The 25946-nt window shown below is 34.7% G+C and overlaps 1 protein-coding gene across 26 annotated transcripts in view; it reads right to left on the bottom strand.

Annotated features, from left to right (window-relative positions):
* Positions 1–25946, bottom strand: part of LRRC7 (leucine rich repeat containing 7) — a 597290-nt gene that overhangs the window by 111935 nt on the left and 459409 nt on the right. For all 26 annotated transcript variants that reach the window (XM_035251839.3, XM_078332210.1, XM_035251845.3 and 23 more), the window contains 4 exons: positions 22720–22864; positions 16532–16604; positions 2844–2973; positions 1679–1794 (listed from right to left, as the gene is read on the bottom strand). In XM_035251839.3, coding sequence (XP_035107730.3) covers positions 1679–1794; positions 2844–2973; positions 16532–16604; positions 22720–22864 — 464 coding nt within the window. The remainder of the gene's footprint in view (positions 1–1678; positions 1795–2843; positions 2974–16531; positions 16605–22719; positions 22865–25946) is intronic.

Here is a 25946-nt window from a genome sequence, read left to right as displayed (position 1 = left end):
TCCTTCTCTGGTGGTAATATTTAACTTTGGCTTCAACTTCAGCTGAATATTGATTTTTACCTCTGGTTGATTCACTGATTGATTCATTAATTAAAAATATTAATTTGGCTCCATAGTACGTTCCAGCAACTGTACTAGGACATAACTTAAGATTATATTTCTGTCCTGATGAAATTATTTTAAGTTTCTGATATTGTGAGCTCCTCCATGTATTATTCATAAATTTTGCCCTAGCATCTAGCAGTGTGTCTGGCTCATTGTAGGTGAACTCAAGTCTGCTACAGCTGTTGAATAAGTATCTTCAAAGTATTAATAGAACTTCTAACTATGGATCATTGATAATATTTGCTAAGTATATTTTGCATATTATGATTGAAAAGAGATTGAAAGGCAATACAAATCTTTAAACTGTGAATTATATAGATAACTTTTAGAACAAATATAATAACCTTTCTGAGCTAATGTTTATAAAATATAAATAAGAATATAAAGAATAACTGATATTAAATTATTTTCATTCATAATACCAAGGATTTCCTAATCTTATTTATAAGAATATATTAGAGATTTTAAAAAATGTCTTGCCAAAAGTAAAAAATAACATTCAATGCATTTTCCTCATTTTCCAGGCTGGTAAAACAGTCAGAAGAGGAAGCAAGGTTGGTTTGACATTACCTACTCTTGAAGCATAAAGTTTTGGTGCTTGCTTGTCACCTGATATTATCAATAACATTTCAAACTTTTTAACAAAATGTTTTATTCTCTTATATGGGAATATTATTAACTAGTAAGTGAAGGTTTGAAATTCACAATTTTTTCCTTAAAGTAAGAAGCAAATGAGAATTCCAATGCTTATCCTAAAATTTCCAGAATCTGATTATTCTTATGATTCCATAAAAGCTAATCTTTAATCATTTCATTACAAGGCTCTCAGTTCTTCATATTATCAATTGTCTGACTGAAATTTATTGAAAACATAGAGCTCATGCATTATATTCTGTGATCATTTTATTTCTTAGCAGTTATCTCTAGTCAATATTTGTTTTTATCCTTTCCTACTTGAGGATAATTATCTTTTGTAGAGTAGGTGGAAGCAAAGATGAATTGAGGTTCGTGCTTTTTCTTTTTACTCATCTATCAATATAATGCCATTATTAGAAGTAAAGGACCTATACTTTCCTTGATCATCGGGCTCTTAACATGACTAAAAAGCCACTTGGTTGTCAGTATTCTTGCTAGCACTTTGATGGAATTGAAAATATATATATTGCCCAGTTAATTTGTTGGAGACCAAAATATATACATAAAAACATATGCGTGCATACCTACATACACATGCACGTTTTTATTAATATATTTTATATAGTTTTATTATAGTTATTTTCCATGTCTTCATATTATTATAATTTCTTCATATGGGAAGGCTTTTGTATATAAATTTGCATGACTTATATTTATATAATTTTAATACATTACATATACTTTTGATATAATCAAATAACAAAATTTAGAAATACTTGGTTTAAAAAAATTTACCTTCTGCTATTTTAAAGAAAGTATCAATATTTGCATTCCACATACTTCAAAAGACAAAATGTTGTCAAAACTATAGGCATAAAAACTATAATTTGCTTTCTGCAAATAACTAATATGTGATTGTAAAATGTTGGAAAAATACCTGTTGTCACTCAAATTTAGGACTCTAAGTTTCTGCATCTGTCCAATCTCTTCAGGAAGAAATTCTAATTTGTTGGAGCGTAGAGACATGACTGTAACATTCTTACAACTTCCAATCTGTAGGTAACAAAAGAAAATAGATTAAAAAAATCAGAGCATAATACTATTTTACATTAATTTTTCTAATTTTTAAAACAATTTAATAAAGCAATAAATTTTATTTTTAACTTTCTTTTAATATATCTAATATTTTATTTTTATAACATAGCTCTTTAAAAGATATGTATATATGTATTTTTAGATATTAAGGCAATTTATACCAAATATTCTTTTACATATTAAAAATGAAGAATATTCTTTATAATTTTATGCTTAAAATACTTGCTAACATTATTGTTTTTATATATAACATATTTTTGTCTGTCAAAGTGAGTACTAATATATCTTTGTTTATAACAGAAGATCATATACACTCAAAAAATAAAATATTGTTGACATTTCCTAGGCAAAGTTAGTTTTGTTTCATATAACAGTGGTTTTTGTCACTCTCATTCACATATTTTGGCTCTAAAATAATTATATATTGATTATTGTTGCATCATTATAAGAGTATTTAGTAGAAAATGTTCAATTGAAAATGTACTTCACATACAGCAAACTTGAGCACAAGGTAAAATAAAAAAATACTTTATACTTTTTTTGATATTAGTAAATAAAATCTTACTTAGATGTAAAAATTAACAGAATCTCTTAGGGCATCCTGAAGTTAAAATAATATTAAAATGCACCATGATACTTTCAAAAGCATATGTACATTTAAAAAGTTTGCTAAAGAAATAAAAATGTAATTACTCTAAAATATTAGTTATAACTATCCTTAAAAGCAAAAGATATAAATTAAGTGACTAAATGATATTTCTGAACATTAATTAACTTATATTTTCTTACTTTTATTTGTATGCAATGTTTAAGTCAAATGCATTTTCTGGGTCAAATATAAAAACTTGTAATTTAAAATAGAATGATTACCAAATATATATGCAGATAATTCCTATGTATAGTCACAGCTCAACTCATGAATCTACATTGCTATTCTATCTGTTAAGATTTTACTCCAAAACAGATTCATTAAAAGTTAAGGAATAGAAAACAAGTTTATTTCTCACTTCTCTGGGTAATTCTGGAAGGAAATTCTCATCAACTGCTAATGTTCGAAGACTATGAAGGTAGCCAATGGTAGAAGGTAGTGACTCCAGTTCATTACAGCTACAGTCAAATTCTTCTAATAAAGATAAACTGAAAAGTTAAATATGGTAGTTAGATATTTTAAAAGTATAGATGGCAAAATGTTTTGAAAAAGCCACATATCCAAAATTCACCAAGACAAAAGTTATTCATATGGTGATAGCATAATATTATATAAATTTATCAGTTCAGTCAAATGATTTAACACCATCAAATAAGTGGTTTAACTTGGTAAAATAAATATAGTTTATTTTTTCCCTTTCTAAATTTACCTGTTATTTAACAGCCTTGAAAATGACAAAATAATGTTTTATTTGTTTACAACTTAGGTATTCTTTGTAGCCTGATGTTCAGAATGTGTATCCTTGGAATGAATGAATATAACTGTCATGGGGTAAGTAGAAGGGTGGAGAGGGCAGGTCCAGGGGTTGGGAGAAACAATAAAAACAAAAACACTGATGAAATTCTAGGTATTTACTAAGCATTTGAGAGATTAAAGAAAAAAAACACAAACAACCAAATCTCTTCCTCATAAAAACTCTTTAAGATGTCTAATATTTTAAGGGCCATTTTATAGATAAGAAAATTGAGGCTTAAAGGTGCTAAGTAACTTATTCAAGGCCAGACAAAATAACAAGCCTAAGAATTAAATGCAGACAGTAAGGCTTCACTGTATTGTCCTGTCTGTTAGCAGGTGCTATGAACAGGGCTCATTTCATCCTGCAAATGTGTTTTGTGTGACTTACATAGTGATATTTTAGAAAGTGTTTAATTATTTAAGTATTTAATATTTTACATAATGATCCAAATTTTTGATGCCTCTTGAAAAGGAGAAAGATCTGTCAATAGTGGGTCTATATTCTTCCACGACAAGTAACAGGATAAAAGAGCTGCTGCCTTCAAATGGGCATAGCTCTTCAGTTAGCCTCCAGTTTGTCACAATCCCGACCAGTCCATACTTAGCTGGCTTTACTCTAGATCTACAGAAAGGAGTTGTATGGATGTACACTGAAATTATCACAAGGAAACAAGACACTTCAATGCCTGCTTTGAGATAGCTGGGAAAAAAGTACTTGGCACAGAGTAAGCACCAGATACACTGCAGTTACTGTTAGTATTGTTGAAATTATTATTACATTGTTCTTACTATTCTATTCCTATTATATTGTTATTATTATAATAGGAAGAAACCCCCAGGGTTGAAGATTCCACCAATGTAAATGGAAAAATGAATTCGAGTTAGGTGGAGTAAGGCTGTAGAATTAGCATCCTTTTCTTTCTTTCTTTTTTTTTTGAGACGGAGTCTTGCTCTGTCATCCAGGATGGAGTGCAGCTCAATGCAACCTCCACCTCCTGGGGGTTCAAGAGATACTACTGTGTCAGCCTCCTGAGTAGCTGGGATTATAGGTGCCTGCTACCACACCTGGCTAACTTTGCATTTTTAGTAGAGATGGGGTTTGCCATGTTGGCCAGTTGGTCTCAAATTCCTGACCTCATGCAATCCACCTCCTTGGGCTCCCAAAGTGCTGAGATTATAGGTGTGAGCCACTGTGCCCAGACAGCATCCTTTTTATGTTAAAACTAGCTAGTTTGAACATAATTCGCTCCCATTATTAAGTTAGTAATTGAACACTGAAATTAAGCATATGTGTTGAAGTCACTTAGAACGGATTTCTGTCCCAGCTTTGTAACTCACTAACTTTATTATATTGGGTATCAATAAATTAAACACAGACCACCACAGCTCAAAAAACAAAGCAGATTTTATTTATCTGACAGGCAGTGGAATACATCAGGGAAGAAGTTCACGAGTAACACTCTGAAGGGAAAAAAATCAGTGACCAAATGGGGACTGGTCATAGTGGGTCATGATGACTATACTCACTAAGGGTTGAAAACTTGTATGATGGAGAGGGTGAGATGAGTGCACAAGTCTGTGTACAGCTATGCAAATCAAGTGCCATTGTCCATGGGTCAGGAAAAAATTTAATGCAATCAGGACCAGTGTGACTCTGACCATGGTCATTCAAACTTCATCATCTTAACAGATTCAGCTGGTTAGAAGCAGTTGTGGTGAAACACAGTATTCAGTTTTGCATAACAGCTTTTAGAAAAGTGTTGCTTAAGTAAAAGTATTTCCTTTGACATGGAAAAATCCTAGAAATTCTAAGCCCCAGATTCTTTATATTTACAATGAGGATACTAATAATGCCTGCCTCATGCAGTTGCTCTAAAATGAAATGTTGTTAAGTAAAGAACTTAGCACAGTACCTGTCATGAAATACATGTTCAGTGTACTTTTCCTCTTATTATCAGCATACCAGTTAAATTTGTTTCAACACACTTTGAGGCCCCTTGTTTGCAGGGATGGTTATATTGCTGGGATGCCAGGTGTACCCAACTCTGTTACTCTGTGTATGTGTGTTTGCGAAGGCAGAAATCCATATATGTGAGAGATCCAGTAACAGAGTTTGTTTCTCAAAAAAAAAAAAAAAAGTCTAGCATTGGGTCTTACATATATAATGCTCTCAATAAATTTTTTAGAATTGCATAAAAGAGGTTTCTATCAATAGTGTGGGGTCACATACTCAGCAAAGAGTCATAAATACTAGGAATTTTTTAAAATAAAATTTTCAGATTTATGTTCAGAGGCAGAAGTTAAAGAAGGTATTTAATGAAAACTATATAATTAATGTTTCTCATTTTTCTTTTTTTAATAAAACATGTTTTGAAGTTAGTCTTGGTCGTAGCAAGGTGGTTGTCACCTTGCATAGTTCCAGTGTATGCAAATTTCTGTTGTGATGTTTCATTAAACAACACTAGTCTCTCAACAACCTGGCTCAAATTTCAGTTAAAATACTTTGGTATTTTGCCTGGCAACTGCATAAAGGTATCTCGCCTTCTTCAGTCCACAAATCACAATGTGAATAACAGATGTACCTTGTGATCAGGGACTGATCACATCACTTCCTTCAAAGTCTGTCAATGATTGGTCATTGCCCATTGGTTATTCAGGTTACACACAGACAGTAAAACATGTGTTGCCTTCCTGTCTCTCAGCAGTAGATAGCTACTATAGACCAAATAATTTAACCATTAAAGCACCACAACTATTGGCTAAAGCTCTGGGTCACCCCAATTCTCTTGCAGATTGAAATTAAAATGTGAAAATTTGCTTTACATCACCAAGGACAACATCATTAATCCAGCCTATAGACCAAGGAATTATTTCAACTTTCAAAGTGTATTATCTTATACATACTTTTGAATAGGCTATTCATGCTACAACTGGTGATCATGTAGTTTCTTTACCTGTGTTCTAGAAGTATGACATGAAATATACAATTGGAAATATTCAAGCATCATGGCAGGAAGTAACAGCAAGTAATATGCATACAGCACAGAATAAACTTTTAGCACTGTGATGGTTAATACTGAATGTGAACTTGATTGGATGGAGGGATACAAAGTATTAATCCTGGGTGTGTCTCTGGGGGAGTTGCCAAAAGAGATTAACATTTGAATCAGTGGGCTAGGGAAGGCAGATCCACCCTTACCACCTAATCAGTTTCCAGCAAATGTAAAGCAGGCAGAAAAACATGAAAAGGCGAGATGGGCCTTGCCTCCCATCCTACATCTTTCTCCCAAGATAGATGCTTCCTGCTCTCAAACATTGGACTCCAAGTTCTTCAGTTTGGGACTAGGACTGGCTCTCCTTGCTCCTCAGCTAGCCAATGTGATCATGTAAGTTAATACTTAATAAACTCATATATATATTGCCTATTAGTTCTGTTCCCCTAAGAGAACCCTGACTAATAGAAGCACATTGTACAAATAAATATGAATCTAGAAGCACATTGTAAAAATAAATTTGAATCTAACGTAAATGGAATGATAGAAGAAATAGCTGCCCATGGGAATGCTGACCCTGCTACTACTCGAAAGACTCTAGATAAGCTTCCTGAAGACTTCATGAAGGCAAATTTATATAGGTAAATGAGGAAAGTGTGATAAAAAGAATGAAGATGTCCCAGAGGAAGTGATACTTGCTATAAACCTCACATTAAAGGAACTCTCAGAGATATTTCATGACACTGAAAACACAAAAGATAAAATTTTGGAAGTAGATCTAAACTTAAAAAGGAATGTGACAATTCACTAACGCACAGAAAAGATGTTCACTCTGTTTAACAACATGAAAAGAAGGCAAGCATTGTTCAAGCTAACTTTGATGTGTTTTTTAAATTAAAAAAAGCTTTAATTCTCAATGTTTCTAATGTTTAATATTACAGTGTACAAAATAACTGTTAATTTTACTATTTTTTCATTTTCCTATACATTTGTAATCTACGTTCACAGTATATAATGCTTGGATAAAAGGTTTTAAAGACCTTTTGTAAGAACAATCATAATTTTTCCCATTGATTATTAAGACTGTTTTGCAGTTTCAGATTGCATGGTTATTTTTATGATCCCCTTGACACTGTGATTTATAATAAATGCATATTTGACCTTCATCCAGTTCTTGGCATAGAACTCTTAAAACCCTTGGAATTGCCAAAGTGGTAAGTGCCTTTGAATATGCAAATGAAATAACTTATGGCTAAGGACTCTGGGATAGCCTCCGGATGGGGGCTGATTGCCAAGGGACCCACCCTGTGATTAGAGGGTTGGAACTTTCAGTCTCACCCCCTGACCTCTGGGGAAGGGAGAGAGGCTGAAGGTTGAGTTGATCAGCAATGGACAATGATGTAATCCATTAGGCCAATATAATGAAGACTCCATGAAAACCCGGAAGGTCAAGGCGTGGAGAGCTTCCATGTTGCCAAACACACAAAAGTGCTGGGCAGATGGCACACCCAGCAAGGACATGGAAGTTCCGCATCTCTTCTCACACACCTTTCCTTTTGTATCTGTCCTTGTGGCTGCTCATCTGTATCCTTTGTAATACCCTTTATAATAAACTGGTTAACGTGTTTTCCTGAGTTCTGTGAGCGATTCTAGCAAGTGATTGAGCCTCAAGAGGGAGTGATATGAAGTCACAATTTATAGGTGGTCAGCCAGAAGTACAGGAGCCCTGGACTTGTGATTGGCATCTGAAGAGGGGGGATAGTTTTGTGGGACTGAGCCCTGAACCTGTGGGGTCTGATCTTAACTTCAGGTAGATGTGTCAGAATTGAGTTAAATTGTAGGGCACCCAGCTGGTATCCAGAGAAATGGAGAATTGCTTGGTGTGGGTATCTCATAAACATCAGTGATCAAAATTAGTCTGTGTTGAGTGTTGAGAATTCAGTAGGAAAAACACAAATTGTTTGGTGCTTTCTTTCTCCCTTTCCCTTTCCCTTTTTCCTTTTCCCTCTCTCTCTCTCTCTCTCTCTCTCTCTCTCTCTCTCTCTCTCTCTCTCTCTCTCTCTCTCTCTCTCTCCCTCCCTCTCCTTTTTGGCAGAGTCTCGCTCTGTCATCCAGGCTGGAGAGCAGTGGTGCAATCTTGGCTCATTGTAACCTCCACCTCCCAGGTTCAAGCGATTCTCTTGCCTCAGCCTCCCAAGTAGCTGGGATTTCAGGTGCCTGCCATCGTTTGGTGATTTCTATAGAGTCCTGAACTACCTTTTAATAATCCATATTAAAAAGACATTTTGACTGCACCATGGGCAATAATAAATTAATAATTTAGAGCCTGAAAGTATTTTACATCTTTGGGTTGCAACAAAGAGCTATTAAGTACAAAACATATATTCCTCAATGATCTTTGAAATTCCAAAGATTCAAACTTATAACCTGTAATTCCAGCTGACTTTATTGATGGCTATTGTGTTAAAAATCATTTAAGATGTTTTAATACAAAATCTTGTATTAAAACAGTTACCACATTTAATCAGATTACCACTGGCATTTGTAATGAAGTCTAAAAATAGACCAAAGGTTACCTTTATTTGTTTAGATGTTTTATTTCTATAATTGTAGAAAGTAAAAATGAGTGGTAAAGAATGTATGAAGTACTTTAAAGTGGTGTTTCCCAAACTTCAGTGTGTATGCCAATCACAAGGAGAACATAATAAAATGCAGATTTTGATTCAGTGGTTTGGGGTGAGGCCCAGGTCCTGCATTTATAACCAGCTTCTAGATGACGAAATGCTGCCAGTGCAGGGAACACACAATATGTTGCAAGAATTTAAATAAAATCCTTCCAAATCTTTCAATAGTATCATTTAAACACACAAAGTAGACCTTTATTGACATTAAAATACATATAACTATTATAAGAATTGTGTTTGGGTCATGTATGCTTCAGAATGAATGATGCTACTGGGAGTAATAATGTTTGAAATCAACAGTATTGACTTCAGTTTCTAAAAATATTCTATATACTTTTCTCTACTTTAGCTTCATGTTCATGAGTTGCTCTTGGATGGGAAAAATATTACTGTACCATCAACCCTCAATTACATAGCTAATAGGGAAGAAAGATTGTGAATAGATTACATAGATAATTTATAGTTTAACTTTAACATCACTTATGACCATTAGACACAATTAATCTATGATCAATGTAGATGACAATAAACATAAAAACAATTGGCTTTGGGCTTCACCTTCTTAATTCCCTTTTAATTCTTAACAGAAGTAATGTAATTTAGTGGAAAAGAGTCGGACAGGCATGGGCTCCAATTCTAGTGTAGATACTTAATAGGTGAGTGACCTTTATCTGACCTTTACCTACTATTAACCCCTGTTTTCTCGCCTATAAAATTGGTTGACAATATCTAACATATAGAGTTTCGATGAAGATTAAATATATGCTAAACCCCTGAATGCTAAATGGAATAGATATTACAGGTCAATATTAAAGTGGCCTGTTATGAGGCAGAGTACCCTGAAAAAAACAATCTATTTCTTATATATGTAAAAGTTATAATATTTATTCCCTTGATAAGATTGGTTGTTTCCTAAAATAAAACTGCCTCTATTCTACAAAATGAAAAATTGTTAAGATGTGGGGGAGGTAAGCAAATTTCAGATGACTCTGAAAAAGTGTTATTGTATTAATAAAAATTTAGTAGAGAAGTAGAGAAGAATATAGGGGAGAGAGAGAGGGAGGGTGGAAGAGGCAGGGAGGAAGGGAAGGCGGAAGAGGGAGAGAGATACAGAGAGAGAGAGAGAGAGATTTGTTTGGCAAAGATGAGCTGCTTAAATGTTCACTGCCTAACAATGCCAATATAGCTCAATGTAGACACCAAACTGCAGCCAGACAGCTAGGATTGGAGTCTAGGCCCTAATAATTACTAGTGGGAATATCTTAGTCAAGTTACTTAATTACTGTGTACCTTAGTTTCATCACTGAGCAAAAGCGGGCGACAGCAGTATTTAACCCTGTGTAATAGGCCTAAATACACATAAAGGAATTAATACATGTAAAACACTTAGAATAGGCACATAGTAAATGCTAAGTAACTTTTGCTATTATACTCATTTTCAGAGATTCTACTATCAATTTCATTTAATTTAGGCTAGGAATCAAGTTTTAGTTTCCATTCTTAATTTTCTTTTTAACATTAGATAAGCTGCTTGGCCTCTTCTAAATAATGGTAGAAAATTTGCAAACTGTAGTCAGACTAATTCTCTTCTATACTGTTTTCCAAATAAACACTACTTGTTTTAGTACTAAATCCCACAGCCTATGCTAAATTCAGTGAAAGTACGATGAAAACAGTATTCATTAGAAACGTGATCATCTAGATTTTACCTCTGAAATGTTGACTGATTTTAAGCAGCTATCATTATCATACAGATAATAAACTTTTCACCGAACCCAATTTCCTATGTATCTAAAACAACTGGAAAACTTTGCTTTCCTTTTCACTATTTAGAAAGTTGATTAGACTGTCTGAAAATCAAATTTGCAAAAAATTATATTAGGTTATTGGAGAAAAATATCACCCAAATGTGAAATATTGTTTCAAGTATTTTTTTAAAGAACATCTGTAACCTATGAATAGAGAATAGCTTCACTCTGTAGCAAAGACTATTTTTTTTTTAAAAAGATACTCTATGTTCCAAGTTAGGAGACTGAAAGATTTCTTAACTAACAAAAAAAATGGAAACATTTCTTGCATGCAGGAGTAAGTACTGCAATTGGTATCTGTCCACAGCACGTAAACAGTCACAATCCTGAAATGCTGGGGAAGGAAGCAGAGGAGGAAGTAGGCAGTAGAGGAAGAGGGCTCTTAAATGAATATCCGTGGTGGTTTTGTGCTTTAACTGAAATCTTATACAATCATCAGTGAAATTCCATTTGATCATTACTTTGTACTTTGCTCAATAACTTTGTGTGAGCAGATATGAAGATGCTGTTATTACTCTGTTATTAATTTTTAAATTTTTCTGTTTTAAATTGCTCTAAGTCCTTTGACTTGAAAACTAACTACTATGATTCAAGACAGTTTATTCTTCAGGACTCTGTCACAAAGCATGGAAACAATTTCAAACACCTCATCTCTTATAGATGTTATGGACTGAATGTTTCCCTCCAAAATTCATATGTTGAAGTGTTAACCCACAATGTGATGGTATTTGGAGACAGGGCCTTAGGGAGGTAATTTAGGGTTGGATAAAGTCATAAAAGTGAGTCATAAAATCCTCATAATGGGATTAATGCCTTTGTAAGAAGAGAAACCAGAGCTTGCTTTCACCCCCAACAATCAACCCATGCAAAGAAAAGGTCATGTAAACTCACAGCAACATGGTGGCTGCCTAAAAGCCAAGAGAAGAGGGCTCAGAATAAAACCTACCTTGCTGGTGCCTTGAACTTGGACTCCCCAGCTTCCACAACTGTGAGAAATAAATGTCTACTGTTTAAGCCACCCCATCTATGATATTTTGTTATGTTAGCCTGAGCAGACTACGACACTGTACTATTACTACATTGGTAAATAGTTATAAAATATTTTTCTTTTTTAGAACTAGATATTTCATTCATGTTATATCACCAAACCTCACATAGATGAACATAAGCAATAATCAATAAATGTCTTTTTTGATTTTACTGTTAATAAAACAATGACTACTGAAGCCTTCAATGACTTATTGAAGGCTACCTAGTTCTAAGTGCCACAAAAGCCTCTGACAATTATTATTATTTCCATTTTAATGAGAAGTAATGAGAAAAGTGTGGCTGTGAGACATGAATTGACTTAATTGAGGTGAGGTATATACATTATGAGACAGAATAAAAGAATGAGATGACATAAAATAAAAATTATAAGTTATGAAAAGTATGAAGGAAACAGCAGGAACAGGGACAGGAAATTTGCTGGTGATTATATTGGTGGAAGGACATGTAAGGAAGGCCTCACTGGGGAAGAGATATTTAAATCTAGATTGATAGCCTTCCCGTGAACTTGTAGCACTTTTTTTACATCACCTAGGCGCTTGTGACAAGGGCAGAACCCAGGCCCTTCAGGTCCCAGACCTACTGGATCAGACTCTGCCTTTTAAACAAAATTCCCAGATAATCTGAATGTTCACTGAAGTTTAAGAGTATGGACCTAGAGGATGTGAAGTAGTCAGCCTTATGAAGAATAGAAAAAGAATATTTTTGGTAGAAGTAACAACAAATGAAAAAGCCGTGGGACAGAGAAAAGCCTTGCTTATTGGAGGCCCAGGAGAAGGGCCAGTATGGCTGAAGTGTAGTGAACAGAAAGAGTGGTAAGATTATTGAATGGTAGATGTGATTACAGTTATGTGTCACTTAATGACTAGGATAAATTCTGATAAATATATTGGTAGGTGATTTCATCATCATGTGACCATTATAGATGTACGTACACAAACCTAGATGGTGCAATCTATTACACACCTATGTTATATGATATAGCCTATTGTTTCTAGGCTACAAAATTATACAACATGTGATTGCACTAAATACTGTAAGCAATTATAACACAATAGTATATAATTGCGTATCTAAACATAGAAAAGAGAGAGCAAAATTACAGTATTATAATCTTATGGGAATACAGTCCTATATGTGGTACACTATTGGTATCACCATACTATCGCTATCATCAGACCTGTATAAGCTGTTTATATATTTTATAATAACATTTCTTAACTTTGTAGCATGAATTTTTTGTTATATTCTGGCAAAGTTTCTCCAGTAATTAGTAGGAAAGCCCTACAGAAAAGACCCCTATACATTTGTGTTCTCAAAGGCAAGTAGGGTGGGAATTGAAAGTATTCCCCTACTCCCCTACTCCGAAGCCATTATTGAGTAAAGAGTCCAGAACTAGAGTGGATGGCAGCAGCCTTCTGGGGTCCCAGGGCCTACAGTGAGGAGAGCACAATGTGCCAGTAAGTCTGGAAATGGAACAGGAGCTGCACAGAAGACCTGGGCCTATGGTCTCAGGTCTTTGGATACTCTATTTCTCAAGTAGTTACATCCCTACTATGGATGATTTCAAAAAATAATTTCTGGAAGATATATATACCAAATTTTGTCTACTCTTTCTTTTATAAATTATAGTTCCACATCTCTCATGCTGGTTGCCCTCTTGTCAATTCATATAGATGATGTCCAGAACGGACAGAATCAGAAGTGTCAGAGAACACCTGAACTATTAGTACCTGTTAATTTTGAATGGATGCTTCTGTCTACCAAGCTAATGCTTCAGTGGTTTTCTGGACAATTCCATTGTTATATCGGCTAATATTGAGTATGGCCAATCAAAGCACTGATTTCTCCCTACTCCCTAAGAATCTCTACTAAGTTCTACTGGGTTTTTCAACAAAGCACCCACCCTGTCCAGCTCTTTTGAAATATTGCTTCTGTCATCCAACATAAGTATTTTTTCTGGCTTTGTAGCATCTGAAAATTTAATGAGAATGAGTAGCTTTCAACAAGAAACTTCACTATTCTGCCTTCTCAGTGTTCATAGATGCTCTAATTCCCAGTCATTCACCCTGCTTTTCTGGAATGAGCCTGTTGTCTGAGCGACTGAAGGCTGCTGATAGCCAACTGGTGTTACTAAATCTGTTCCTTTTGAATATAGTATTATAAAAGCTTATACCAAGTCATGATTTAAACAGTTCAGTATTTTCCCCATTTATAATTCAACTCCCAGGAAGATTTCAAAGGGCATGACTAAATGCTGGTGGTAACATAAGAACTAAGATGTAGTTTAGGTTATGTGTACAGAGCCAGGCTGCAAGCCCCACTTGGCTGCTGGGAAGGAGATAGAGTTAGACCTGCAAGTTGCCTGCTTCTGAGGCAAAGTCTGGCATGAGGTGCTGCTGGTGAAGGTCAGAGGCAGAAACTCACTTTGGGGTGTGACAGGAGCTCAAAGCACACATGTACCCAGTGTTGGTGATGGGCTAAAACCAGACTCCAGAAAAAGCTGGGATCTCCTCACCTGGGAGGTCAAGAGGCCAAAATTCTGGCTGAAAATTACCAGCAAAGCTAGTTCTCAAGATGACCAAAGTCAGGGTTCCATTTTCTACTGTAAAAGCTACCTTTCTTTGTCTATTTGTTGACTATTGATGCTCTTTAATTTGTCTTCTGGAGCCAGGGTAATTAGTTTTATAAGAAATATGAACATAAGTGGCAAATATCAATCATGACATTAGTAGGGGTAAAAGAAGTTGAATTCAGTTTCCTGTGAGTATTGATCCAAAGAAGAAAGATTAGTGCCTGTCTTAGTGCCTGTTTTTTAAAAAGCATCAGGTTGATAAAGATAATTACTTTTGTGTATCCCTAAAGTTAAGTTCTCTGTGCTCTATACTGGAGAAAATGCAAGTAACTATAGAGAGAAACATACTGTATGGTGAGGGCATACGAGTATAAAAAAATGACTGACACTTTTACTCCTCTTTAAAGTTTGAACATCTGAGCTTAAATCCTAGCAACTTGTTCCACAATATAGAAGTGAAGCTTTCTAGATCGGGGACTATATGATGACTTGGCAGGTGATGAGGGGATGATGGGGAGAAGGATCAGGGATAGGTGACAGACATGTTCACTGTCTTCATTGAGGTGGTGATAATTTCAAGGCTTCTTAGCTATGTCTAAACTTATCAAATTATAGACTTTAAACGTGCAGTTTTTTGTATATCAATTTACTTAATAAGACTATTTAAAAAATAAAGCTTTCCCCTTCTAGGTATACCAAATTTGTTAAATTAAGGATTTATATGATTCTTCATGCTAAGATGTAGGGCAAGATTTCAATAAAATGCCCTTACATAATTTCAGAATGAAGACAGCCTCTATTGATTTCTCACTTTATACAGATTATAAACAAAAGCACTTCAGTGGAACATTGATAATAATAGAGAGTTCTAAAAGAATTGTAAATCAAATGTTAATGATGATATAAAATTAGAAATAAATTGTTATCGAATTAATGGAGTATATTTTATCTTTAAAAGGCAATGTTAGACTTTCATCTTGAAGTTTTAAAAAATGCTAGCTAAAGCAGATGCTTTTCTCTTTAGCTTCTAAAAATACATTAAGATTCTATAAATATCAAATGTTACTAATAATGTAGTGGTAACATATACATATTGCAGAGCCTTATAAAAATTGGTTTGATTTTGCAAGAGATAGTCAAGTGAATTCAGAACGGCTACTCAGTCAAAAACAACAAATAATAATATCTGAAAACTGTTGGTGGGAGTGTAAATTAGTCCAACCATTGTGGAAGACAGTGTGGCAATTCCTCAAGGCCTTAGAAATAGAAATTCCATTTGACCCAGCAATCCCATTACTGGGTATATACCCAAAGGACTATAAATCATTCTACTATAAGGACACATGCACACGAATGTTTATTGCAGCACTGTTTACAATAGCAAAGACCTGGAATCAACCCAAATGCCCATTGATGATAGACTGGATTGGAAAAATGTGGCACATATACACCATGGAATATTATGCAGCAATCAGAAATGATGAGTTCATGTCATTTGTAGGGACATGGATGAATCTGGAGAACATCATTCTCAGCAAACTGACACAAGAACAGAAAATGAAACACCGCATATTCTCACTCATAGGCGGGTGATGAAAAATGAGAACACATGGACACAGAAAGGGGAGTACTAAACACTGGGGTCTATTGGGGGGAAAAGGGGAGGGCCAGTGGGAGGGGGAGGTGGGGAGGGATAGCCTGGGGAGAAACGCCAAATGTGGGTGAAGGGGTGAAAGCAAACAAAACACACTGCCATGTGTGTACCTATGCAACTGTATTGCATGCTCTGCACATGTACCCCAAAACCTAAAATGCAATAAAAAAATAAGAATAAAAAAAAAAAAGAAAAATACCAGCAAGAGTATAATTGGAGGTCTGGGTAATCAGTTTGCTTGTGAAAGATTGATGAGTAAATATTTCTTATGATATTATATGGTTGGATGTCAATGCAATGTTTAGATATAAAATTAAATTAAGATATATATATACAAATATATATAAATAAAATATGGTGTAAAATAAGGTGACAGATGAACAGGATTATTGGTATCTTTAGTAGAAAATGTTTTGAAGTAGAAAACTCAACATATCCTTTAGTTTCTGGCTGTAGAGAGGCTAACTGGTATGAAAAGTTGGCCACTTACTTTCCGATTGTATTGGGTAGTATCGTAAGTTGATTGTCATCTACTTTTAGAGTAGTTAGTTTTTTCAAAAGTCCTAAAACAGAGAAGAAGGTTGATTAATACATAAGAGCAGATTTATGACAGGAAATGTGATATAAATGAAATCAAATGAATCACTTGTGATGAATGCTTGGCATGCTAATTTGCTACACTCTGCTAATACACACTTATAAAACTGACGTTTGTGTGTAGTCTAATTTTGACCTTATAGTTGCAAAAGAATTTCTTACATCAATGACGTTTCAAGAATATCAATGCAGAGAAATAAACAAAACATACACCTTCACATACACCCCAGTTGACACTAATAATACTACATTTCCCTTTTGTATTCCTCAGCAAATGGACCAGTTGAAATTTTTCAAGCCAGCTGTGATTTAATATTTAATTAACTCCTAAGCAGTAATAACTAACATCCTGTTGTGATACAAATTGAAAACAAATCTGAATTAAGCCCAATAATCAACAAAAATGAATACCGAGGTATTGCAATGCAGTGGTTATAATTATGTTCTTGGAAATTTACAACATATGACCTCATATTCTTTTTGGCACCATAAATCCTGACTTGGATCAGCAGTAAGGACAAAATCTTAGAACTGGCCAAGAATTTACGTTACAACTATTTATCTTTCCCTATCTGATTTATGGCCTCCATACCCTTATGGCTTGCTCTCTTCCCAGGGTTTTAATGAGCAATAGCCACACAGTAATTGAAGAACAGCTTCATCTGGCATAATCAACTTCCTTATCCAACCATAAAATAACCTGCAGTATTGATATGGTTTAAATAGACCAAATCCAAGGGCAAAGCTTTAACATTTAACAAATTTTGTTTTACATTGGTCTATGAATGTACACTATAGATTACTGCATTCTGAAAACAAATTATTCTAATTGACATAGTATCATGGTCAAATATGTTTTGAGACATGCCAAATTAAACAAAATTAAATAGCTTTCTTTAGTAGTTTTTCTGGAAGCATTTAATGTACCAATGTGACTCTTCAGAGTTATTACGGAATTCGTGTGTGTGTGGGGGGGTGGGGAGGATGCAGAGTATGTTGTCAAACTAGCATTTTGTTAACATGCTTTGAGAAACTGGCTATAGATCATGACCATATTTCTCAAGTATTTTGAGGGTTCCTTAAAGGTACAGAGTAAGTCACAAAAAAATCTGAAATAAAGCTGTGACTGCACTTTACGTTACAGTATGCTCTGTTACATATTCTTCAGAAGCCCTCAGAATCTCTACTGCAGTGGAGAGAAATGTTATCACTATCAGACTATTATAAGCAAATATCTGGGAGCTGAATACATCTACTTGAAAATATCACCTGGGAAAGGGACAATTCACACTGTAGCAATTTATCACTGAAGTCTGAGCATCCACTGCCACATCCATCTATGTTCAAAAGATGATTGAATCATTTTAGCTTCTCTAGAGCATATGTTAAAATATCAGCCTTGGAAATATAAAAGAACACCTGAGCTTGTTTCTCAGTTGTGGAAAGAAAACAGGAAAGTATAAATCATAGCTAAGGTTTCTGTGACTTGGTAGCCTGGATCAGACTAGTGCACCCATCTGATAGTGGAGCTGGAGGTGGGTTGATGGTCTCAACATCACTCACTTGGGTCACAAGAAGTTTGGGGGTGGGTTACAGATGGCTGAGCAAACATCACAAAGTCAGGGTACAAAGTACTTTCAGAGGATCATGGTCTCCAAGTCTGAAGTAATAGAGAGAAAACCTTGAAGCAGGTTGGGGCCTAAGGCTTAATGCTGATGAGACAGATTTTCCTGAAGACTAGAGTAGTGGCTCTTACAAGAAGCTTCTGTTAAGTGCAACTTTTTCAATATTTGTAAAGGTTGAAGCAATTTAGGCCTTCCTACTCAGCTCTAAGTCTGTGAGTTTAAAGGAAGCTCACTCATTTGTGATGTGGTTACTTTGCCAACACTTATATTCCATCCAAGAGGATACTCTTTGGACAGAGACTGAAGCTTCTGTAGAATTACGATTGCCTCCGAGATGAAATTGGGCCACAAGCCTCACCCTTGTTGCTCATGTCTTCCTCTGGCAGATAATTTCTTTATTGTATTTCTTTATCATATATGCTTGGACTCTTTTCTCTACAGCAATCAAAGGTATTTTATCCTATTCCTTCTCTCTACTTGTGCCCTTCTCCAAGGCTCCATCTCTTCATCCTATACTCCCAACTAAGAAATACTGAAGAGATAGAAAAAGAGGCCATTTCCTACAATTTTAACTACATACACATATATACAATCAGCATCAATAAATTAAACATTAATATAATTTGCTAATATTTACATTAACAAATATATAATAGATCTTTGAAAGCAAATAGTTGTAAACTCATCAAATCTAAGATTCTAATAAATATATTATTATAATAGTTATTTATTATATGTCAGGTACTAGTCTAAGCAATTTAAAATATATTAATTAATTTATTCCTCAAAATAATCCCATGATGCAAGTACTATTACTACTCTCTCTTAATAGATGATGAAACTGGGCAAGATCAAGTAACTTGTCTAAGGTCACACTGGAAAAGCCAGAATCAGAACTCTTAAGTAATCTATTTAGAAAGCCTGTGCCCTTGACTTCTAAGTGAGAAAGATAAATTATTTTGGAAAGCAAAAAGCTGTGTTTTTCTTTATTGAGTTTCTCTGCTATCCAAAAAAGCTGATTATTAAAACTCTCTATCTGGAAGAGGAAAAGAGTCCCCTTCATTTTCCCTGGAACCAGCACTGGAAAAGTGATTCAGCACACAGGCTTGTTGTTGAGTATATCACTCCATTCAAATACCCGACAGCTGCAGAGGAACTCAAATAGGCATGAAGAAAGTAAAGGTTTTATTTTCGTTCCCTCTATTAATACTATGAAGATTCTTATCTTTTATTCTTTTTCTTTAGCTTTTTTTATAATTTACAAGGATAATATTTTTAACAGGTATTTTCATGTAATATATGGATTATACATAATATGATTGTTGCTTTTTTATTTTATTGTTCTTTGGGCTCTGGGGTACATGTGCACATCCTGCATCCTGTAAGAACTGAACTTACAGCTGCTGTTTGTGGTTTGTAGCCCATCAGGCCTGAGGATATTGCTGGATTTCCATTCTATCTCAGGTTTATGTTGATGGTCATTCTTCTTAAGCAAAAATAACTTTTCTTTTTAAAAATTAAAAATTTTTTTTCCAGAGATGGAGTCTTGCTATGTTGCCTAGTCTGGAGTCTAACTCCTGGGTTCAAGCAATCCTCTTGTCTCAACCTCTTGAGTAACTGGGACTATTGGCACATGCCACCATGCCTGGTTAGTATGGCTAAATTATTTTGTATATTAAGTGTTCAGCCAGCACATAGAATATGCCAGGCACAATTCTTGGCACTTCATTTTCTACCACTTTTTTATTTTTTTGAGATAAAGTCTCATTCTGTCATCAAGGTTGGAGTGCAGTGGTGCTATCATAGCTCACTGCAACCTCTGAACTCCTGGGCTCAAGCAATCCTATGCATCAGCTTCATGAGTAGCTAGGACTGTAAGTGTGTGGTATTGTGCCTGGTTAATTTTTCAATTTTTTGTAGAACTGGGGACTTGCTATGTAGCCTAGTCTGGTCATGAACTCTATTGCCTTTGTAAAATCAAACTTTCTGTGTTTTGCTTTGGATGTGTCTCATAACTACAACATAGCTGAACTTGAAATTCTGGATCTTTTAATAGAATAAGTTTAATCCATTAAATCTATTACATTTGTTGTGATTTATGACAATTTGAATTTATTTTTACCATTTATTGTAAAATTTCTATCATTTTTTACATTTCATTTTTTTCTTCTACTGTATGAATATTTTCTTTCATATCTTTTTGCCTCCTCTACTGGTTTGGAAGTATTTATTTCTAGCAAGCAGATACATTTAAATTGTTAACATGTCTATTTAACCTAATATTTCATGCAAATTCTAAAGTTATGCAGTATTTCTAGCCTCTGCTTGAACGAGATGAGGTCCTTCACATTCCTTAATCCTATCTAACATTGCTCTACTCAGTTTTTCATTTCAGCATTCTAAAAATAAAAGACTCCTCTTTTACAGGCACTAATTATTTAGAGATAACAACTTAATTTACCAAATTAAGTTGGTAAATTAAATTACTTAACTTACCAAATTGAGTTGGTAAATTTGGTAAAGCTTGCCATTGCTTTATGCATTCACTTTCTTCCTTCTGAGTTTGTTTTTGTTTTCTGAGTAAAGTACATTTTTGAAGAGCAGATTCTCTTATTCTTGGTATACGTTCAAATATATTTGTTGTATACTCACTCTTGAATGAATGTTTAGCTGAGTATAGAAATCCAGTCTGCCTTTCTTGGCACTGAGTCAGTAATGAAGAAAAATACGTTCTTTGAATATACATAGTTTTTATATCCTCATGATGTATTTAAAATGATATGGAATGGTGGTTGAGGAGGGGTGTAAGGTTATGTAGTAAGTTGCTCTGTCATCTTGACCAGTGGATGTTTTCTATAATCATACTTCCTTACTTGTTACAACATAAACCAGTATTTCCTAAATTTGTCTGATCACAAGTTTCATCTATGATATTTAATAAAAATACAGATCAGGGAGCTTGCCACACTTACCGAATCAGAATTTTAAGAGACAAAGCCTAGAAATGTGGAAGTGTTTAATAAAAGTCTCAGTTAAGACTCATGATAGAGCAAGTTGGAGAAGTACCATGATAAAAAATACGTGATTATGTAAATAAAAGTCAACAATTCTAGAAAGAAAGAAAAGATGGACCACAATTTTGCTAAATTGTGCTCCTTATAACTAATGCTCCTTATAAGCCTCAAAGAATGGCTAAGTAGAGACAGAAACCTTGGAAAATTGCCTCATCTTCAACTGGATTACCTAGGATATGACTTATTTTTTAAAAGTTATACATTCTGGAACTTACTATTGATTAAAAATTTACAACTAGTATGCGGAGCTAGGGAAAAGGGAAACAGAGAATTCACTGTGGAAAACTATGACAATCACAAGCTGGCTTGGACTGGATCTGCTGCATCCACGAAGGATAAGAGAACCACATTGGTGATATAAGACTGATTCTGAACTTCAGTCAATCTTAATAATGATCAAGTTCCAGAACATATAGCACATCTGTTTCAAAGAGGGTAAAATCTATGTTACAAAGTTAAGTAATGTAATGATTACCCTTTTAGTTGAATTCTCTTACAAATACTAACAGTAAGATACCTATACAAAAAAAGCTTACTCATTATTTAAATGAGTCTTTCACTATTTACTCATATAAACATTCTTAAACAGAAATATATGAGTGCTTTTTATATACTAACAGGTAAATTATAGGCTCTAATAATTTTTAACATAGTAAGATTTTTAACATGTTAACTTTTTTTTTTTTTTTTTGAGATGGAATCTCACTCTGTTACCTGGGCTGGAGTGCAAAGGTGCGACCTCGGCTCGCTGCAACCTCTGCCTCCCAGGTTCAAGCGATTCTCCTGCCTCAGCCACCTGAGTAGCTGGGATTACAGGTGCTTACCACCATGCCTGGCTAATTTTTTTTTGTATGTTTAGTAGAGATGGAGGTTTCACTCTGTTAGGATGGTCTTGAGTCTTTTTTTTTTAATAATAGAACTAAGAAGACATTTTATGTTTATACTTTTTAGATGTTATTCCTATATTATAGCAATGTTACAACAATATTACAAATAGAACATAGCAACATCCTGTGGATGGTAACTATTGTAATTCTATCATAATATAAGGATACATATGTGATTATTAAATTATTCTAAATAAAAATACATGTACCTTATGATAACATTTTACAACTTAGGAGATATAAAAATTTTTAAACAGTATCAATTTGGTAGGATCATTTTAATAGGAGAGGCTTCTTGAATTTGGGAACTAGAGTTCCCAAATATTTCACTTAAGATATTTGTAAGATACTGTTTTATGATTTACATAGTACACTTTTAAATTTATCAACATCAGGCTAACAGCATATTACCTATATCTATAGACAAACTATAGTTCCAAAAAAGAAAATGGTATATTGGACATAAATATTTGTGACAAAATATTATATTCTCACCTATAGAGTCAGGCAATTGTTGCAACATATTGGATGACAATAAGAGGTCCTCAAGGGCTTCACATCCAGAAATATCCATGTCAACTGTTTCTATTCTGTTTTTGGACATATCCAGGTATACCAACATCTTTAACTTCCCTATAGACTTGATAACATTGCATAAACTCAGGGTTAGTTGAAAATATTTCACAAGACGTTTTAAAGTTGTAAGAACCACAACACTGTAAGGTTTATTTTAAAAGCAACCACAACAATAACAAGTGTTGGCAAGAACATGGAGAAATTGTAAACTTCAAACATTGCTAGTAGAAATGTAAAATGGTATAGCCACTTTGTAAAACTGTCTGGCAGTTTCTCAAAATGACCCAACAATAAATAGATTTATTCCATTATAGTATACACTACTGAGAATAAAAACACATGTACACACAAAACTTACACAAAGGGTCATAGATGCATTATTCACAATGCCAAAAATTGGTAACAACTCAAATGTCCATGAATTAATGAACACATAAACCAAATGTGGTCTATACATATAAATAAAATATTACTTGGCAATAAAAAGAAATAAAGCATTGATATATGTTATACAATGGATGAGCCTTGAAAATACATGCAAAGTAGCAGATGCCAGTCACAAAAGACCACATATTGTATGATTTCATTTATATGAAATGTCCAGAATATGCAAATCCATAGAGATAGAAAGTTGAGTAGGATTGCTAGGAGCTGGGTGGATGAGATTATGGGAGTTACTGCTGGGTTCAGAGTTTCTTTTAGGGGTCATGAAAATGTTCTAAAATTAGATTGTAGTGATGCTTCTACAACTATGTGAGTAGTTTAAAAACCACTGAACTGCATATGAGAATTATATCTCAATGCAGCAGTCAAAAATGCAGCAACCATCCTGAAGTTGGCACTGAATAAAATAAATAACTCCCAACTAAATGAGCTGCCACTGAAACAATGACATTGGCATGTTGATCCTTAGAACTTCAAATGCATAACAAATGTTTTAAATTTTAATTTTGGAGATTACCCCACTAATCGGAGTTAATGTTTTGCTCATTCAATGACTCTTTTTGAAGGATCTACTATGTACCAGTATCTGTGTTATATATTGAAGGACAGTCAAGAATAAGACAGCTAAGTATGGGGATAGACTTGCCACGATGAAGGCAAAGTTTTTATCCATAAGGAGTTCTCAGTAGTGAAGGAAATTTTCAAGTAAAAGAAAGATTATAATGCCCTGTGACATGTGCAATAAAAAAGCAAGTAGTGAATGCCACAGAAAAGGGAAGGACTGCAAATGGCCTGGAAGATGCTGCTTGTCAAAAGAAGAGAAACTGTGCCTGGAAGAGAGACCAGCACGTGCATTTAGAAAGTGTGACAAAGCATACTATGACTGAAGAGGAGTGGGAAATTCAAAATGGCTGAGTATAGTGATGAAGTTGAGATTACAGGAAGAAGCCAGCTGCTGAAAGGGTTTATATGTTATGTGAAGAAATAAGAATTCTATTTTATAGGCAAGGAAAGCAAAAGGATTGTAAGATGGGGAATGACATGATTATATTTATGCTTAGAAGAAATAACTTCAGGGAACTTTCAAAAGCTGGAATCAAGGAGATCTGTTAGGATATAGAATTACTTTAGCTGTTAAGGCAATGGAAGTAACGATGAAGAGGGGATGGACTCCAGAGAAAGTTAGAAGTGGAATGATTGGATTAATGACTGATTTCTGAGGCAAGGGAAGGATCAACCCATATCTTGGGCAAGGAGTTAACATGTGGGTGGGACATGGACTACAGGAGTTAGGGCAGGATGTGGGTCTTCATTTTTCTTTTCCTTTAGGGCATGTTTTGTAAATAAATGTTCCAAATATTTCAGTTCCTCAATGAATTGTTCATCTGTTTATCTGCTCTACCTGTGCACACTTTACCTTCTCTACTTACTTGACAGAGTATAAATAAATATACAATAAATAAATAAATTTATTACATACACACAAGCTCATATTTGGCACTATGCTAAGTGCTTTATATATATTATTTGATTCAATGTTTTATATTTTTGCTACCCAAAATGTGTTCTGCAGACCAGCAGCATTGACACTACCTGGAAGCTTGTTAGAAATATATAATCTCAGACCCATCCCAGACCTGCTGAATTAGAATCTGCATTTTAACACATTTTAAAGATTAGAGATTAAGTGGTGTCACATGTTGGATTCCTTGGGAAGCGGAGACAAAGACAGAAGTTTTTGAGAGAGTGTTTAGGATCAACACCAGTGGAAAGGATGAGACAGTGAAGAAAGGGAGCAGGACTGGGTAGGCAAGAAGTTGGGCTATGATGAAGTCTTAAAAAGTCCTTGGCTGACACTTCAAAGATCACTGAAGCTGGGATTGCCCTAAAGTTGTTGGGCAATGAAGAGGATGAAGAGCTGAGCCTTTATATACCTGCATTGACTGATCATTGGATGGAGGTCTCTGGGAATGGGGTTATGGTCTTGGGTGAAGATGTTCCCTTTCGGTGAGGCAATTTCTGAAGAAGGCTGGAGAGCTGCAAGCAGCATTTCCAGAAGCTGGGGGAATAGAGTGAATTCTTCAGTCCTGGAGAAGGATGCATGAGAGCATCTACTACAAGTAACACTCCAAGGTCATGTCATTAATATGGGGTGGAGCTGATATCAAACTCACGTTTATCAGGTTACAGACTACAAAGCCCATTTGCAGGGCACATATCCTTAATTAACCCAATGCAAATTTCTAGCCCTGCTCCCTCAGCTTTTCACGTGGGTGCAGAGTGTGAGCACAGGCTTAGAGTGACTGAATATTTGCTAGCCATAATCAGAGTACTTTGGGTGAGTCAGCCCAGAGGTGAGTTCCTCCTCATGCTTGGAAATGTGTCACTTGGAAAAATACTCTCACTTTACTCATAGCTTTCCATCCCAAGGAACTATCATGTCACCTAAGCTCACTCTTCTTTTCCATTGAGCAATGAAAGTATGGTGTGTGTGTGTGTGTCCTTTTTGTTCCTTTATCATGAGATAGCATGAGAAAATTTATTTTCTCCTTTAAGCTTCCTTCATTGCTGTCTTCAGCATAACTTAATATTTTGGTGTGCAGTTCCTAAACATTCTTCTTAGAATAACACTTTGATGTTTAAAACACTGTATTAAGGCAATCGTAGCCTGAGGACTGTAACGGCATAAATTTGTACAGTCC

The sequence above is a fragment of the Callithrix jacchus genome, chromosome 7 (genome assembly GCF_049354715.1).
Source record: "Callithrix jacchus isolate 240 chromosome 7, calJac240_pri, whole genome shotgun sequence".
Classification (NCBI taxonomy): Eukaryota; Metazoa; Chordata; class Mammalia; order Primates; family Cebidae; genus Callithrix; species Callithrix jacchus.
Note: the sequence above shows the minus strand (reverse complement) of the source record. Positions and strands in the feature narration are given on the sequence as shown.